Raw genomic sequence first — 19589 nt, 5'->3', positions numbered from 1 at the left:
GGACCTAAACCTGTTCAGCCTTCACAAGAGAAGGCTGAGGGGGGACCTGGTGACTGTCTATAAACTCACTAGGGGGGACCAGAAGGGTTTAGGGGAGACACTGTTTCCCCTAGCGCCCCCTGGCATGACAAGGAACAATGGACACAAATTATTAGAGAGTAGATTTAGATTAGACATCCACAAGAACTACTTCACAGTTAGGGCGGCTAGGAGCTGGAACCAACTTCCTAGGGAAGTGGTGCTGGCTCCTACCCTGGGGATCTTTAAGAAGAGGCTTGATGACTACCTGGCTGGACTCATTTGAGTCCAGTCTTTTCTTCCGCCCAGGCGAGGGGTCAGACTTGAAGATCTACAAAGGTCCCTTCTGACCTGACTTCTATGATTCACGGAGGGAAGCAAGTGTGCAATCCCAGACTTGTGCACTGCTTCCCCAGGGGGCTGCAGGTGGACCGTCCAGTGGACCGTCCAGAGAGTAAAACAGCACGTGCCTACAGCGTCCTCAGCTTTGCACTTGGCTTTTCCATTACTCTTCAGCTGGAGGTGATGGGAGCAGCAGATCCAGGCGGTTATGTGGTTACTCCACCCTGTATTCTGGGAGCCTTTCCAGCCTCCTCCCAGCATCAGTAACCCACGAGATGGCTCTAACTTGTATCCTGCCCCTGGCAGACCCCAGAAGTAGAGAATAGGTCTAGATGAGGTCTCTAGCCATGACCTTCCTTCCTGTTCTGCAGCCCCTATCCTGGGAGGCAGGAGGAGAGCGTATGGAAGCCTTTATGCCAGTGGTGCACCTGCCAACGCCTCTGGAAAAAAGGAGATCCTCAAGGGTCCATTTAGGGGTCATTTATACTGTTAGAGCTGCAAAAAGGGACCCTCACTTTAATTGCTGAATACATAGACCCTCACGTATTGAGCTTGGAGTAGCAAGGGTAGCATCCAGTCCTTAGACTTGTTCTACACCAGTTAAGGAAAACTTGTCTAGGAGGCTGGGACTCCTCTACACTGGGCTTTGTGCAGTGGGCTGGCTCCATTGCAAGATAGTAAACGCAATTGGTTTTATCCCCATGTGTCATATTTCCTCTCCAGATGTCTGTATAAATCTACAGGTAGTTTGTTTCTTTTATCATTTGCCTTGTTCGTTGCTCTCTTCATTTATCATGTGTCACCTGTGAGCCAGTTTTCTGAAAATTCACGAGGGTTTTGCCTCTTGTATGAAATTCAGCGGCTCTAGTTAATTGCTTGTGATCTGGCCTAAGTGGACATGAAGGAGCTAATTAGTACCTGAAGGTCTGGACTTCAGCATATTTCATAGGTTATTAACTGCTGCCGCCTCATTTTATCTTTGCAGGTGCTTAGTTTTGCTACCTGAAAGTCCCCTTTTCTTTGAGTGTCTGTGCAGGAGGGTCAACGGATCCAGTTAAATCACAGGGTTGTTTTTTTTTATTAACAGCCTACACTGGTGGTCTCTGCATGTAACTCTTCTTTAAAAAAAAAAAAATCACCCAAATTAAGTACTTAAGCATTTTTAAAGAATTATTTTTTAAACATTTTTGTTCCCAGGTTTTTCTAAGCTGAGTTGTAGCCTGGAGTAAAGAATGTAGCAGGAGTTAAAATATTTGCTGTGAATTTAGGCAGTTGTGCTGTAACCTTTAAATGTAGGTTATTGGCCTTTTGGCAGCCTTCAGACCTTTATTTAATGCATGGGAACAATCAGGAAAGTTAATGAAAGGTGTTAAATTAAAGCACTTAAGTTAAAATGCACTGAAGTTCTTCTTGGGTGTTTGTATACAGAAGTCAGGTGGACTCAGCGGGTGTGCCTACACATGCATTAATGCGCCATTATTACGATACCTTAAGTTTAGTATGTGTAATAACAGATACTAATTTAATGCGCCATAATTGGCGCTACTGCTCAGTAGTGCCAGCGCATGATTTTTTACATGATGCTAATGCACAGTAGACTAAATCTACTGTGCACTAGTGCATTAGCATGGCTTTTGCCATGACATGCTAATGCACAGTAAGATTAGTCTGCTGTGCTTCTGGTGTCTCATGTAGACATGCCCAGCATGTTGGAGCGCTGGGCATGTCTTAGCCAAAGTTAAGCCAAAGTTAAGAGTGCGTGGGCATGTCTTAGCATGTCTAAGCCCAAGTTAAAGTTGCCTTAACTTTCCTGGGTGCTGTCAAACAAAAAAGGCCTCATTGTTGACTAAAAGGAAAGATCCATATTGGTCTTGGCATTCCTCATCCCTGTCTAGCCTTGAACCTTACCAGCGGGTAGGAGCAGAAAGAAGGAAAACATCAGTGAGATCCAGGCTCATCAACATTTTGAGCTGGTTAATCTATCTTGCTAAGTGGAATTCTCCCAGCCCACAAGCATTTTGCAAAGGCAATGTCTTCTAAATGGGGAGAAATAATACCTTGTTAATGCTAAATTGTGGAAGCATAATTCCAGTCCCCACTTCCCCGCAGATAAATCTGCAGTTCTAACAGCCATGGATTTAATCTGCCTGTCCAAAATAATTGATGAGCTGCGACTTGAATCTAAACCGAAATGGGGAATTTCTAATGATGGCGACACTAGAGGTCATTCCGGAGGCTGTGTCTTTATGTTAATGAGACAGTGGGGCAAATGGAGAGACGACGTTATGGGCACATGGAAGATGTGACGTTGGGGTGGAGCGTAACGCCAGTTCCGATTTATACTTGGGTTTCTCTTCCTCCCTCTCAAGTTTGTTCAGAGTCACCTTTGTTTGGAGGTGACCTGCAGCTGAGGAAGTAATGGAAATGGTGTTGTTCTTAAATACAAAATGCTTTAATAACTACAGCTGTGTGTACCCATGGCTGCTCATAGGCCCTCAGAGTCCTCGTGTACTGAGCTTGGGGTAGCAAGGGTAGCGTTAGGGTTGCCAACCCTCCAGGATTGCTCTGGAGCCTCCGGAAATTAGATGTAAAGCTTCAGGAGACTACTGAGAGTCACCCGGGAGATAAATGATGGAGCATTCATTAAAATAAATGTTAAATATTGAATCTAATTTATAACTAATATATGCAAGCACATGGGCACATTCACATTGTGTCACAGACACATCAGCATTCTGGAAACTGCCCAGGATAGATTCAGACAGAGTTAGCAGTTCAAGGTAACGTTCAGTCCTTCGACTTGTTCTACCCCAGTCAGGAAGAGCTCTTGTATAGGAAGCTGGGACTCCTATACGTGCCCGGCCTGCTTTACAGGGCTAGAAAGTCAAGAGAGGGTCTTCATCATAGCTGAGAATTGGATCCATGAATTCTCTGAAAAGGCTTACGATTGTGCCAGATGCTGCGTGATACCCATTGCCCCATTAATCACGGTGCATTTATACGTTTCATCTCTCGGGCTGCGTGGCGACCCCTCTTCCCTCCCTTCCCCGGCTGCTCTTCATTTCACCAGCCTGAAAGCTGTGATTAAACAGATGCACATGGCCTCCCACTAGAGGCTTCCTCTGGCTCGGTGCTTCTGAGCTGTGCCTGCAGCAAGATAAGAGGAAATCTTACATCATGGTCAGGAAGTGCTAAAGAAAGTTACTTTCCTCATTCGTCACTGCCTTTATCTCAAGCATTGAAGCTGCAATATTCCCTGCATGCTGCAGGGGCCATTTAAAGCCCATGGCTTGGACTGAATCCATTTGGCAACGTGGCTGGATGCCCAGTCCTATTGTGCGTCCCTCAATCCCTCCAGAGCACTTCCTCGCTGAAACATTAGCCGAAGCCTTGTTTTTGCTGCTGCAGTCACTGCTACTCTAAAAGGCCCATTCCACTTAGGAACGGAAGCGCCCGGCTTTAGGAAATCCTAAACCATCAATCATATTGTCTGCCCCATTCTCTCTCGTTTTCTTTTTTCCCCCTTTGGCTTATTTACCGCTTTATTAAATTCCTTCTTCGGACTTCCCACTCGTCTCCCCATCAGAAGGACTTATGATACTATCATCTAAATGCAATGGCTCTAGATAGGATAGTGCCGCTGCTGGAAGCTATTCATTTATTACGCAGCTGTCGGCAAGAGCATCAAGCTAGGAAACTTCCACCTTGCCGGAGTCGGTTCCCAAAGGGTTTAGGAAAATATTGCTGTGCAAATAGACTTTTTCTCCTGAACAATATAATCTTGTTGGGAGGAGGGGATCAGAAATCGTGGACTCTGAGAAATTCTGGCCTGTTTGCTGTTGGTGTTGGTTGGCTGGCTCTCCCTCTAGCATTAAAGGTGCACTGGGGTTAGTAAGAAGCTTTTACTTTTCCTTGTGTGATTGGAAACACTTGTAATCAGGCCCTTATTGAAGAATTTGTATGGAGAAACACAGGTGTCCAGTCAACGCAGGTGGTACTGCACTATGTATCTAGTCATTCAGAGAGTTTTGAGGTGAGTAATGATGACTGAAAAGGGATAAATGAGAGAGCATGTGAACAGATATTTGAGCACTGAACCTGTTGCAACTTCACGTTTTTCCTTGTCATCACCCTCCATGCATGCATGCTGTCCTTCCCCAAACCTAAGTAGTCTGAACAAGGACCTTGGTTATAGAGTAACTTATTCTAGCTCCAAGTGGGATCAGCTATGCCATTTTACTATGCTGGCTGAGGGATCTGGTCCTTCCTATCTAGGCTAGCTTTCATGCCAAAGAATACTAGATTGCTTTACAAAACTGTGTGTGTAGCAGGATGGCGTCCTAGGGTCGCCGTGTGCTCCCCTGGGGACTGTCTTTAGTACCGTGCCAAGCGTTTTCCGAGCGCCCTTGGAATCTCGCCCGCCACCGTCTTTGGTGTTACGTATTTATTGTAAGGAGGCTGCCCTTCATTCCCTCGGCTACGGTTTCCTGCTATGTACTGGACCCACCTCGGTCTCCCTGGCGCTCTACAGCCCTGCCTTGCTTCGCGTCCTGTTGACGCTCTGTCCTTTCCCAGTCTCGTCTCACTCGGGCTCTCTGGAGTCCCGCCTCACACTGTACCTCACAGTGCTCAAACGGTTGCTGCCTCTATCTCTGTGGGGCTTCTCACTCACCTGAGCCTCACTGACGCTCAGGTTCTTCATGACCTTGTTCTGCCTTCTGGGGTACTCGGGGTCAGCCCTCTCCCAATACTGCGCCTTTGCCTTGGTGCTTGGGGATGACACCTCCCCCTCTGCTGCACCCTTACGGACACTCTGGGTCAATGCCCTCCCTGCACTGTCCTTTCTGGCGGTCTAGGAGGCACACTCCCTCTGCTGCACCCTTTTTTGGCTTCACGGTCACTGCCCACTCTCTCGGGGCTTCTCGCACTGCCCACTCTCAGGGGCTGGGGTCCACACTCTAACGTGGTTCCCCTGTGAGGCCTCCTCCATCCCCTTATAGCCTCACCCAAACCTCTGGTCTAACAACAACCAAAACACAAGCTAATCGGCTATAACACAAATCTACGCTTCGTGGCTAAAACGTCCTCCTATGTGGGCAGGAAGAAACAGCTTCATTTCCCCATCTTGAGGGCAGAAGTGGGCAGATATCCAGCGCATCTCCCCCACCCAGGAAAAGAGCAGGTTGGTCCAGATGCCATGGCAAACATTGACTTTTCATGATGCGTAGCACCATGTTTGTGCTCTGAGGCCAGCGCTTTGTCTTTTAAGGCCTCATCTAGCAGGCAGATGCCCTAAACCCTGGGGCAACTGCAAAGATATCTGTTTTCCCTCTTGCAAGAGTGAGGGCCCAAAAAGACCATGAAGGGACTCAGAGCCACGGTTCCAGGATTGCACTCGGTATTTCAAACCAAATGGCTAGACCATGATGCTAGACCTGATGGCTAGACCATAAAGCAAATGAAGGCTTTGCATGAGGGAGTGGATGGAAATAAGTTTAAGGTCCTGGACTGGCTCTTGAGAGACCCTTGTGAGATGCCTGTGCCTCGGTACTTCATTTGTAGCGTTGGGTGGAGGATGTTTCCTTTCTGCCGTGTTTCCCCTCTGTTCTGTATAGATTTATGCTGTCATTTCTCTCTGGTAGGGACTCTTGCCATGTGTTTCTAAAGAGCCAAGCACAGGGAGGAACTTGGTTGGGGCTTTCATGAGTTACAGTAGCAGAATGAATCAACAGCTGAGAAAACTCCCCACTAGACGAGCTGCTTGGTGGGTGAAACATCTGTTCCCCTTGCTATCCCTCCCCAAAACGTAATGACTGAACAATCCCCATGTGTTTTGCTAGGCAGTGCAGCTATCTTGAGGGCTTGCATCTCTTTTTAACAAGGTCTCTTAAGATTTATAATTGATTGAGGCTGAGGAGGAGGCTTGTCTGCCAGATACGCGCAGCTGTTGGTACGTCACTGCCAATGCATCTAATACACGGGCTTCGTATCAGCTGTCAGTCTCGTGGGTGGGTTACAACAGGGATCCATTAGGCTAAGCTGATAGTACAAAGAAAAGAGGCTGCATTTCTCTTGAAGCACTTCCTGTCTTTTCTTGCGGCTGGATAGTTTTTCTTTTTGTCTCAGGTGCTGAATGCTACCCTCTAGCTGTAACTGAAGACGGGGGATTTTGCTTTCGTTGGAGGATGTAGAACATGTTATTTAAAATAGCTTGCCCGTTAAGGAGTCAGTTCAGGGACTTAGTCACGTACAAGCCTCACGTACGTACCTCCCTGCTCATTCATGTATTCCCAGTGGACTGCTATGCAACTGAGGCCAACACGGGGGGGAAAGTTATGTCTTTGGAACAGGGAATAAAGTTTATTTTGCTAAAATTACAGCTGGCTTAAGAAAAGGAAAGCGTGCTGCTCTGAGCTCAGGTCGAACACAGGCTGGGCCTGTTGTTGTGGTTGTTAACGGTCTCTCATTTGCAAGCAGCATCACCTCCATGCCAGGAACATGGGTTTTCTTTCCTTACCTGACACATCAGGGATTTATACATGTGCTCCTGCAGTTGGCTGCAGGACTGTTTTAATTAGAGCAACTCTGAGAGCTGCTCTAATTAAAGCACCTGGAGCATCATGTGTATCAGCATCCCCGCACTGAAAAATGGCAGCAGGGGTGCTTTAACTAAAGTTTGTTCAACGACCTTTAGTTAAAGTGCCCCCACCACCAATTTTCAGTGCGGGGATGCTGATGCATGTGATGCTGGAGTCTGCTGGAGCATGGGAATTGCCACACTTCAGCAGACTTGATTAATCAAATCTGCTGTGATGCGCTGTAATGACAACGTGTTGGAGCAGCCTCACTGCATGTGTATAGGCGCCCATCAATATCTTTCTGCAGCTACCAGATTTAGGGTCCTGCCTGTTTTCAGTTATTGTTCTGGATTTTAACCAAGAGCCGTGAAGCCCTTTAATGGTTTTTAACATACAAATAACCATTATGTTTTATGTAAAATCAAAATTCAATTTGTGACCCATTTAAATCAGGTTGTTCAGGGATTCCTGGCATGCTCAGCCTTAGGACCGTCATCAGATCCCAGCAGTCACAGAGTCCCTAGGTCACTGCACACCTATCCTCCGGGCATCAAGGTTTAATTAAAAATATATATGATGTCTCCAGCCCTCCTGGTTGTAAAGTTGGTCTTTGAAATGAGGTAGGGATGTTGGTGACCTGAGGTCGATAGATGAAGGTGAAGACCTTTCCTAAATTAACTCTTGCAGCCCCAAGAAGGGAGGAGAATGAGCCTCCACCCTGCTGCCTGTACCAGATCGTCTCCTCTCCCTCTAACCACAAACCAGACAGCCCCATCCTCCTCTGTGTCCTTTCTTCGACATCCCCTGAAAATTATTCTGCTGCCGCTTGCATTTCCAACACAAATTGAGAATTTGGCAGCAGCACAGAATAAATCAAATTTTGTATAAAAACAAATCGCTCAAGGAGCCTCTGCAGTGATTAAATTCTGTAAAGACAATAAATAATATAATGAAAACCTCCCATTTGAAACGGCAATACCAGAAGCTGCTGACAAACCTCCAGCATGTCCCAGAAAGCATGGGTAGCCTGGCCACGAGATGTCAGTCCAGTTGACTGTTGAGCATACAGGGGGGTGGCGAAGTTGCCATTCTGCTAGGAGAACCTGTGCATTGCTGCAGAAGCCGAAGGCAATTCCGCTCTCTCCTAGTCTGGATTTCTGGATGTTTGGACCAGGCCAAGCTATGGTTGATGGCAGTTTAGGGCCACTTACAGAATCATACAAGATGAGGGTTGAAGGGCCCTCAGGAGGTCACATCTAGTTCAACCCCCTGCTTAAAGCAGGACCAGCCCCATCTACATCATTCCAGCCAAAGCTTGTTAAACCAGGCCTGGAAAATTCTCCAAGGATGGAGAGTCCACCACCTCTCTAGGTAACCCATTCCAGTGCTTCACCACCCTTCTAGAGAGAAAGTATTTCCTAATACCCAACTTGAGCCTGTTGCTCCTTGTTCTGTCGTCTGCCCCCACTGGAAACAGCCCAGCTCCACTTCTTGCTGTCTGGTGGGATGCCCAACAATTAGTTGAGAAATTTAGATGCAAAGAGCAGTGTAGCAGGGTCATGACTGTGATGGTGATTTGGCATTTGAAGAGGACAAGGAGTTGGTGGATGGGGCTAGGGTCACTTATATAGAGTGGGGCTGTCCACCTTCTAAGCGGCTGGGTGCCACGTGCAGTGCGGGAGGCTGCGATGGGGCTGCACACTCTGGGGGCTGCAGTAGTGCAAAGCCAGCCCCACCCCAGGGCTGTGCCCCTGCACCATGCAATGACTGGAGAAGAATTGAGGGGCTGCATGTTTTCCTGCATGCAGCCTTTTGGCCAGCCAGGCTGTGGAAGACAGCGGCTGTTGTTGGCTCATGGCTTGACCAGAGATGCCATCTAAATATTGCTGGTTTGGCTTTAGGGTCCAGTGTATTTTATTAAGCTTGTTTCTAGCTCCCTCTGCTTCAGTCTTATTCCCAAGTCCTCCCTTGCTTCTAAATTCGCCTTTGGCTAATGAAGCCCCTCAGCCTGGTATTTTTATTGTGCCCCCAAAGCTCTCATGCCTCCAAGCATTCCCGCTGGAGAGAGGTTCCCGCAAGGTCCTTGCTTTCTGAGGAAGCATCAGCTCCAGCCAGTGTCATGTGATGCTGATTTCTCTGGAAGTTGCCTTCAGGCTCTGGAGAAACCTCCTTTCAAAATAAATTGGTAAAAGATTTGGCAGGAGGGAATGTATTTTTTATTTCTCAGACGAGTTGCTGACAAGGCAGGCAAGCAGCATGTGAAAGCAAATCAGTTTGCCAAAAAAACGTGGCAGGTCCCTTGCAGCTGGGAGTAGCCTCTGCTGTGGGAGTTTTCCCCTGGGGATGCAGAGCCTCCTCCTGGGGCGATGCCACACAGTGCAGGTTGTACCCATGGCCTGAACCTCTGCGTCTTCAACCCTGTAATATTGGGAGGTGCTCCACTGAGATGAGTCGACTTCCATCTGTGCAAAAATGGGAGGAAAATCAGGCTGTAAGCGCTTCCCACAGCTAGATAATGGTGGGCCAGGTGAGGTGGGCACAGGCAGCACACCGGAGAGGTGCTTTCCGCTGATTTGGAGAAGTGTGTGCAGGGTGCTGGAAGGGCAAGGCGTGTGTCCTTTCCAGGCCATCTGTTTGAAGCATCTTTGTACAAGAGAGGGCAGAACACGACATCCTGTAAAAGCGTTGGAAGCATTCAACGCCCACAGGCTTTTTCATGCAGCGTCCCAGGAATGAATGAGGTGGTTGTTCAGCAGAGGTGTGCGGAGGTGCCGACCCGCTGGCCTCGTCATCTAAGTGCCAAGAGCCAGAACAGCACATGTAGCTGCCAGGCTCCCTAAATAAATGTAGGCCTTAACTAAAAGGCCCTATTATGTGCTCTTCATGTATATATTAGTCCACTGATTCCACCACGTGAGGAGGCGTGGAAAAGAAATTGGCTCTTTCTCTCTCCCTCTTTCTTTTATGCCCAGACAAACTCCATGGACTTCCTCATGAACTTTGACACATGTAATTCTTCATAAAACAAGGAGAATGGAAAGTAAAAGCAATAATTCAATGAATGTTACTGCCCTTGACTCTGTGCATGTGTGTGCAATGTGCACACACGTGCATGTGTATGATGCACACTCACTGATGTCAGGATCAAGGGAAGTACTGTGTCCCTATTCCCCTCCTCCCCTGCAATTCAGGAAGATACTTTCTCAGCTCATGTTTTCTGGAAGGCAGGGGGTGGAATACATTGGTGAATTGAACCAGGGGAGGTGATTGATTTTTAATGTGGATTTTGTATGGCTGGGCATTAGAATAGCCTGGTGCTAGGTTGTATTCAATTAATTGCAGCTAATTATTAACATCTCGCCCTTGGCTCAGCCCCATCAAACCCCATGATTTCGTGATCGTTCATAGTAAACAAGCTATGAAACATGTACATGAAGCAGTTAGGTTAAGGGAAATACTTCATGGATGGGGAAATGAAGCAGAGCTCATCCTCTGTAGTGTTCAGCAGTTCATAAGCAATCGTTGGATCCCTGTAGGGTTGGGATGAAGGCTGGTTTATGAACAAGCCACTGGACTGAAGCTTGAGGTCTTGGGGGGGGTGGGGGGGATGCTATTTCTTTCTTACTGCACACTGCTGGGATAAATGTTATTAACACATTGTTTGATGCTACTATGATAAGGTCCAGCCAAGTGCTTTGGTAGACCATTTTAAAGATTTGCTGTTACCGTCTCTCATTGCTTTTCATATCAGGACTTTTCAGTGGCATTTTAAATAGCTTATTGGATTCTTCCTAGACCCTTGTCATCTGCCTGAACTCAACAGCTGTCTCATTGCCTATTCTCACCCCCTGATGTCTTCTGCAAACTTTACCGGGAGCTGTGGAAGCAGCAATGGTACAACTACGGGGATTTTTGCGCTAACATTACACCTAGTAGTGGAGCCTTTGGCCTGAAGATGTACAAATTTGAATAAAGATGCAGGAGGTAGCTGATGCATAAAAGATAAGTTGCTCTTAACCCTTCTTAGTTGGGGATGGGCTAGTATAGGATTAGTTTTATCCAACCTATCAATAGCTAGTGCCCACTCACCAGCAAGAGTCCTGTTAAGGGAGAGATTTTTAGTGAACCCAGATTGCTTCGGTTTCCACTGCAGTCTTTCCAAAGTGAGGTGTTGTGAAGTTTGAGTTGTTTGGGAGTTTGAATGGAAAGTCTCAGGTATGAATCTCAGGTTTCAGGTGTTGGGTCTTGACCTCTGACTGCAGTTGGAGATTTTTCTTTCCTTTTACTATGAGCGCTGCCTTGGGCAGAGACCGTCTTGTCTGCTCTTCCTTCTGCCCAATGCTTTAGAAGAACAGGGAGAGGCACATGCTATGAATACTTCAGACGGGGAAGGCAGTTTAGCATTCAGGACTGTGAAAGGAAGTTTGCTTCTGACCATGTATAATTATGGTTATAACCTCTGTCATTAACTTTTTTTAAATTGGAGGCTTAAAAGGATTTAAAATAAGTCTGTGGTGGAAATTGGAGATGAATGAGATGGTAACAAAAAAAAAAAAAAGAGCCCCCTCCTATAAGCTGACTGCTTTGCATACGCTGAAAAATCCTGCCGGGGCCTGGGGAATAGATGTGCTATCAAATCCCCAACATCAGTGAGAGGGGAATTTGTGTCGTGAGTTGTGTAGAAGTTTTCACTCAAGTCAGAATAAATGTGCTGAGGGGTAGGGGTGAGAGAGAGGCTCCTGGAAGGATAAAATTAGTCCTAATCTTTTACCTCCCCCACCTTCAAAGCTCTAGCTAACTAATGAAAATGCTCTGATGAGGTCATGCTTGCATCTTGTGCGCTAGTGCTTGCACTGCATTGTCACTCCGCAGTTTACCACAGTTGGGCTGAGCGATGGAAAACGGGAAAATGGCCCTGCCTACATAGCTGATTGAGTGTATTGCTAGATCTTGGCAAGCCATTGCCAGGGACCTTAAATATAGCCCCACGTACAATAATATTTTTATGCTTGCCGCTGAGGTCATCAAGAGATGGGCCAAGGCGGTTATGGTCAGACGCTCAGCCTAGCCGTCAAGTTGCGAGCAGTAATTTGTACCATGTCGGTTCGATGGTCAGCTGAGGAATACGAATGATGCCGAGCAGCTAATGGGTTGCTACCTAACCACCTCGACACAACCTTGACCAAAAACATCCTCTTGGAAATGTGCAGGGAACGGGCACAGGGTATCGCTTCTGTTCCTCGATGGGTTGATTCCTTGGGCACCCCCAACGTGTGAACGATTGCCCTACGCAGAGCGGTGGCTTGAAGAAACTCTCACGTAATCTTGAATAAACTGGAGAGTGTTTGCACGAAACATTTGCAGATAGTAGAAAGGCAGCACTAGCTTGTTGCATCCTCATGCAGTCAGCTCTAATTAGCAACATGGGAGAGAGCCAAGCAAATGAAGCAGTGCCTGGCTTTCATCCCTATTGCTCTTATGGCCCTGCTTCAGCCTGGAAGGAGACCTCTCTGAGAACACAATTATAAAACCCCTGCAGCTCACACAAATGGGCACAATGCAAAAGTTAATCGTTACTACAAAAACAGAAGCGTTGGATTACTCCAGGTGCGCTGTAAAGTGTAGCTGAGCAATTCTAAGTGTTTTGCAACATTCAAACGCGAGAGGAGAGCTGTGCTTTCTCACGTGGGCTAAAATGAAACACAGGAGCAAAACCATTTCTGCAGTGAATGTTATCTGCTGTATTATCTGTCAGTTTTATTCATATCCTTCTGGGTCTCTGCTTGCTCAACTGGCTGTGATTTGGGCCTGGGGTTAATTTTGGGCTGGACCCAAGACTGGCGCCTGTCTGTTGTGAATATGCCACACTTGGCTTTCTGATGTTTAGTGTGCCAGCTAGCTGACAGTTTGTGCATTGGAGGAGAAAAGTGGAAGGAATAAGTCAAGCGGATCATCTGGATCAGCTACCAATAGCATCTTATCCAGGAAGAAAAAAATATGTACCAGTCACTTCTGTTGTGTGTGCGTGTGGTACACAGGGGGAGCCTGGAATAGATGCACATTGGAAGTAGTAAAAAAAAAACCAACCACAGCAATAGCTTCTTACATTGTCTGAGCTTAATTTTATATTTGCCTTAGAGCTTGCAAAGGAAGTATTGTGCTCCTGAAGGTAAGACTGCCTTGTTGTGAGCACATGCTTGGCATCTGGTTTCAAAGGCGTTTCTGCTGCTGGTGCAGTCTTATCAAGACCTACTTTATAATGGAGCAGTGTGGCGCTTGCTTCTACAAAACTGGTTGGTAAACTAATGCATCTTCTCAGAGAGCAGGTTTCCATGCCTTTAACTTAATGTTGCATGCAAATTTGATTACTGTCTCCAGTCGATTATAATTATGTAACGAGCTCTCTTTTCTTTGCTGCAGTTTCTCTGTTTGAAGAACATACGGACGTTCCTAAAAGTCTGCCACGACAAATTTGGGTTAAGGAACAGTGAGCTGTTTGATCCCTTCGACCTCTTTGACGTGCGGGATTTTGGGAAGGTAAGAGTCCACCTTCATCCCTTGGCACGTGTTTTGGTGCTGGTGGGACCATGTGGTTTTTCCAATACATGTGGTGGTACTGGGCAGGATGTGAGACAAACTTGGGTTTCTGCAGTGTTGTGTCATTTACACCATGTCAGTGTGACACTCTTCTTTCCTAATGGCATGGCCATGTGGAGAGGTGGCTGAGCTGGTGACATCCCTGGTTAAGGAGGCTTAATCTGCTGTTGCAGCTCATGCTGCTTTGGGGATCAGGCAGTCCCCTTGTTCCATCCTTGGTTTGGTCCCTCTTGCTTGACTCCCTTCCCCAGAGGCCTGGTATAACACGTCACAGCAGGCAGGTGTGTGCCTCATCAACTTGCAGTCGAGCCCAAATATCAAATTCTCCAGAGGCTCTTGGGTTCATTGCAGGTTCTTCTTTCTTGTTCATGTACAGCAAGAAACGAATGAGTCTCCCAGGCATGAGATAAGAATCCCTTTTATTCTGAACCAGTTATTGTAAGTGTTGTATTCCTACGATTATTTATTCTGGGGAGACATCATGGTCCAATGGACTGAGCACTGACGGGGGAGCAAGAAACCTGGATTCTCTTCCATGCTCCAGCCCTGACTTGTGTGACCACGAGCAAGTTGCTTCACCTCATTTTTATTGTTTCCCCCTTCCCTAAGCAGCCTTGCTTTATCTGCTTAAATTCTTTTGGTGCAATGGCCCCTGAGTTAGCCTTGCTTTGCTGTGAAACCCCCTTGGGTTTTGTCCTCCAAGTTTTTTTTTTGTCTGTCTGTCTGTCGATATAGATAGATAAACAGATGGATCTAGGCCCTGTTCTTGCTGTTTCAGAACAGAGAAAAAAGCACTTACTTAATTTAAGAGAAGTCCTGAATTCTGGGTGAGGCCCCAGCTAGAGGGATGGGGGAGTCTTAATGGGGCTGTTAGGAGAAGATCAGTTTGAAATCCGTGTGTTTGAAATCGATGGTTTTTGTTCTGCAGCATTGCTGTGAGGAATATTGGGCTAAGGGAAGCCTCCCTGTAAGAGACCATTTCTGTTCTGCAGGTGATGTAGCTTTAAAAGCGATGAGCCACTTATTAAGAGCTATGAATTACTTTACCTCTCCTGAACTACCAGGCATGTGCTGTGCAAAAGCATCTACTCTTCTGATTATCTGAACAGCCAATTTCCCCCAGCTGATGGGGAAATAAATTTATTGCCTAATTCAGTTTTGGACTATTATTTGGAACTTGCAGTTGAAGGGGTTTATTTTATGAGTTTGTGATTTATGGAGCGCAAGTGGGCTTCTGTTGCTCCAAAACGGTAGGTAGACAGACGCTGGAGCCTTTGTTAATTAAAATGCTGCTTTTCTTTCATGTTTCGTGTTGCAGTTCACGGTCGCAAACTGTCCAGTCAAGCTGTTAATTGAGGCTGGAGTTTAACGTGTTGGGAACTACTCAGCTGAACACGTTCCCTTTCTTTTTCCATTCTACTTCAAAAACTAGCTGTGAGCAGGATCCACATCCTAGTTTTGCCCCTGTTGAAAGCAGCTCAGAAGTTTAATAACCCCGGGAAGCTGGACAACAGACCAAAATGAGTTTCTATATTGAACTGCAATTGTGTAACTACGGCAAGAGCAAAGGAGTCTTTAATTTAGGTTCCCACTGGCCAAACAGACTTCACATACAAAAAATTCTTCCTGGAGCCCATTCATTACTTAGATCAATAACACTTTTCAGTTTCAGGGCACTTACAGCATGTAAGAGCCTTTCATATGCAGCACATGGTAATGGTTGACCATTTAATTATATGGTGAGCCCAGTGTAGTGGTGCAGGGTGTTTCCATTTTCAGATACCACTTAAATAGTTATTTCTGTCCTCCAAACCTGAAGCCTGGGCTAGATAGCAATTACTAATAACTCTGGGAACTAGCTAAAATGTAATTATCAAGTAAAAAGGCTGGGGCGTGTACTTCTTCCATGTCTATGCGGAGCGGACCTTATAAGCTGCTTCTAAGTAAAGGGGAATTACCATTTGCAACAGGAGGGATGTTTCAGGTTGATATTTGGGTGCTTCATAATAAGAAAAAGTCTCCCAAAAGGCCAAATCCCGCACTGTCCCCCTGGCCAGCCTCCTTGGTATAAGTTGTCATAGGCTGCAGTGGCACAGCACAGATTTACAGTAGCTGGGCATTAGGACACTTCTGTGCCCACGTTCCTCTGGGTTTCCACCATAAGTAAAGCCTTGGGGTCGGGAGCTTGGGCAGTGTCAGACCACAGGTCCATCTTGCCCAGCCTTCTGTCACCCAGCAGCAGAGAGCGGATGCTAAAGAGGAGAGAGAACTGGGTCTGGTTTATTTCTTTTGCAAACATCTAGTTGGTCTAATAAAAGATATCACCCCTACCACGAGTCCTGATTCCTTTCGCCTCTGAACCAATATGGCTACAACCTGGATACCTGGGTCAGACGAGGTGTTGTTTTCCACTGTTCCTCTCACTTGCGGCTTCCAGCATTGAAGTTCCCATTCAGAGGCTGTGCCCCTAACTCCCATGCTCAATACCTGCCAATACCCCTTTCCTCCAAGAGTTTGTCCAGTCCCGTTTTTGAATCTGCTTCCACAACTACTTGTGGCAACGAGCTGCATGTTTTAATTGCACGCTGCCTGAAAAAACCCCAAACCTGTCTTTCACTGGTTTTAAACTTATTACCTACTGCTTTCATTTTGTGACCACTAGTTCTTGTATTAATGACCAGCTTGATGCCACCCAGGGTTACGTGGGATTCTCTGGCTGTCTTCTCCGGGCAGAAGGATCTCCCTCTTTCCTTGGATCAAGTTCCAGACTTTGGAGGTTTGATGATAACGTATTGCTGACTAAAGCCCTTGGCCAAGAAGAAAACAAGTTGTTTCTATGGAGGCTGTGGGCTTTGTCTGGCCGTTGCACAGACCAGGCGTCCATTCCAGCCAGACTCCGGTTGCGGGAGGCACCACGTGGGTTGGTAGTTAGAAGTAAAACGCTGATAGCAAAGGGGACATAGATGCTTTTTTCTGTCCCTGCAACTCCTTGGATTCGTGACCCAGGGCAAGTCATTGCTCCACAGAATGAGGAGAGCATTGCTAGCCTGTCTCATAGGCAGCTAAAGTGGGATTGACTGGTCTTCACTGGGAAAAGTTGCTCTCTGTCACGCAAAGCTCAGTGATTATTTCATATCTGGATGGTGTGTAGCAAGGGTGTACAGAATTTAAGCCAATTGGGGCATCTTTTTCTCGTGTTTCTTGCCATTTTTGTTGTTGTGGTTCCTAATGGCCAAAGGGAAATAGAAGGATACTTTAAATGAGGGAGACCTGACTGCGAGCTCTTTTTTCTCTTGCTTGCTTCTTGGGCAATAATATTGTGGCAGCAACCCAGTCAGGGTCACAGCTGACTTTTTTCCCAAAGGAGACTCATGATTTTTGGTTAGCTCTGTTTCGGGGGGCTGGTTTAAGAGGCCTTCAGAGGGGCCTGCTTATTCAGAAGGCAGGCTTCAGCAATTCTTGAAAACCATCTTCTTTAAAGTGTCTCCATTTGGGCATCTCAGAGCACTGAGGATGTTTGGACATGTCGTCCTCTGGGCTTGTGAATTTGGGACAGGAATAAGAGCAACATTGGGTATGTGAAAGGAAACGGTTATCCTCAGTCACCGTCTGATACTGTAGTGCACCAGAGCTTTCACTCCTTTTGTTGGCATTGGGAATTAGGAGCATGCACGCATGCCTCTGTGGAAACCGCCGTCTAAGAGGAAAGGAAGTCGGAACTGCATTGTATGGTTGCTCAGTACATTTGGGTGTCCAGAATAGTGGCAATAATGTTAAGTTTAGCTCTTATTAGGCTTTCTAAGTTCTCAGCACCAAATGTAATGGGATAAGATGTCCACAAATGTGGATTCAGCTCTCCAGCAGACAAGGTTCTGGGTAGATATCAGATTTGATCTGGGTAGATATCAGATTCACCCCAAGAGCCTTGTCTGCCTATGTCCTCAGACCAACACGGCTACAACCTGCACCCCTGATTCAACTCTTCATCACTCCATTAGTTAGTGTGGTGGCAATGAGTTTCATAAAAGGGAGCTATTCATTTTCAGTAACTCACAGTAATCTAGCGAGGGTATTTTTGGGAAAATACCATTCAAGCTAGTCACCAACTTGCAGAGCATATCACTTCTCTCTCTACTACTTTGTCTGTGTGTGACTGCTCTGACTTTCCTTTGAACTTGAAACTTTTCAAACAGGCTTTTTACAGATCTGGAGTTTTTCACAGCCTCAACTGTGGGCACATAGCGGACAGTACAAATGATGGGCTACCGGAGATATTGAAATGTGAAACCCAGTTATAAGTCAATTGAGAAATGAAGGGGAATTGAGGGTTTTTTAAATGTTAAGTTCAACCAGTAGCTTTTGTCTAGAAATGAATGGAAATTCCAGCTGTCCTTGAAAGAAGACATTTCATTCTTATGGCTGGGATTCTGACTGGACAATTTGCATTGGGTATGTTAACCCTTCCACATTTTGGGGGGTAGTTTTGGGTCTGAAGCTTTGGTTCAGCCACATCTCAAAGAATGTAATGGGTCGGTCTTTGCTGCTCTGGTGCATGGAGCTGCATGTCAAATCTAAGCTTCATGTCTTGCATGTCTCGTGTCTGGGGATGGAGAAGTATGTGGTGGGGCAGTGGTGCCTGAGCCTGTCATGCTTGAACAGTTGCAATGCTATTGGTTTGTAAGAGGGGAAGCTTAGAGTAGGGTTTCCTCTGAAACTGAGACCTGTTGGACTGAGAGCAGTCAGTATATAGCGAAGGTAGTTGGTGCAGATCGTTGGTACCAATAATAGAGAGCTGGTACAGCATAGGACTCATCGTGTAGCAATATTTTCAGGGTGTTTTTAATCATTCTGAATGTTTTCTCATGTTGGGAGGTTTCTCCCCCCGTAAGTCGAGGCATAGAGTGCCATTGAAATGTTTTACAAATTTTTCACATCATACCATGTCGTTCTTCATGTGATGCCATGGTAGATCTACGAATGTGTTGACCTCCTCCTGCTCTCACCGCAGTAACCCAGTTATCAGAAGTACTGCAGATCCACACTTCCCACTGGTGTTACTGGGACCTGTGACCATCCAGCCCTGTGACAACTAGAATATAAGTATGTCCAGAGAACTCCTGACAGAGCTTGGATGCTCCTGACTCGGCCTCCTCTGGGGCCAACTTTTTAAAACTTTCTTCAATCCCGGTTGGCTGAAACAACGTCTCGTGACCTGAAGGCCGATCGCATGGATTCTCTGTCAAGACCGACCTTTCTACTGACTTGAGAGAGAAGCAGTTTGCACTGTAGCCTGGTGAAATCAAACCATGTATGTGTGCATAGATGCATGAAATTTGCAGAAACCAAGATGGTTGATAGTGTAAAATTGACTTTTTTTTGTAATAAGATCACATTTTGTACATAGGGACAGATCATCCGAGGTCCTAGGTGCTTTCCTCCACTCCTGATGTCCCACAGGATGGTGGTGCTTAAACCATTTCTAGATTAACTCTTGGCGCTTTTTTTCCCCCCCCCCAGGCAATTTATACAGGGATTCCTCGGAAAACCTTAAGAATATAATGCTAATTTGTCGGTTAGGACATGTCGGAGGAGTGTTTTTAAAATTACGTGAGAGTTTTTATGTAAAATTACATTAAAAGTTTTAAAGGAACTTTTAAAGAAAAGTTTGAAAGAAACCCAGTTTTAAAGAAACGTGGTTCCTTTTTAGGGTTGACAGCATTCACGTTCCTAATCTCTTGGCTATTACTTTGAAACCGCTCTCCCTATAATAATAACCTGCATCACTTCTTTTTTTTTTTGGTATATTAATATCCTTTGGACAATACTTAAATGTCAGCTTTTAAAACCAGGCGCTCGATGACAATATGCTGCTTGCATGTGTGCATCGGGGGCGGGAAAGGGAATTGGATCATGTCATGTAGGTAATTGAAAATCACCAGGCTAGAGATACAGGGGTGTGCTCTTGCCATGACAAACAAAGAAGGCTCAACACCCACCCTCCCGCCCAAGTCGGGCTTGCTGGCGGCCTCAACAATTCTCCTTTTCCCATTCTCG

The 19589-nt window shown here is 46.2% G+C and overlaps 1 protein-coding gene across 1 annotated transcript in view; it reads left to right on the top strand.

Annotated features, from left to right (window-relative positions):
- The window catches only part of VAV2 (vav guanine nucleotide exchange factor 2), a 321762-nt gene that overhangs the window by 59436 nt on the left and 242737 nt on the right, over positions 1-19589 (top strand). The window contains exon 3 of the mRNA XM_019510306.1: positions 13359-13475. Within this exon, the coding sequence (XP_019365851.1) occupies positions 13359-13475 (117 nt within the window). The remainder of the gene's footprint in view (positions 1-13358; positions 13476-19589) is intronic.

Source organism: Gavialis gangeticus, unplaced genomic scaffold (assembly GCF_001723915.1).
Source record: "Gavialis gangeticus isolate Ggan-Ray unplaced genomic scaffold, GavGan_comp1, whole genome shotgun sequence".
Classification (NCBI taxonomy): Eukaryota; Metazoa; Chordata; order Crocodylia; family Gavialidae; genus Gavialis; species Gavialis gangeticus.
The sequence above is the reverse complement of the archived record's forward strand: the minus strand, read 5'-3'. Positions and strand labels throughout refer to the sequence as shown.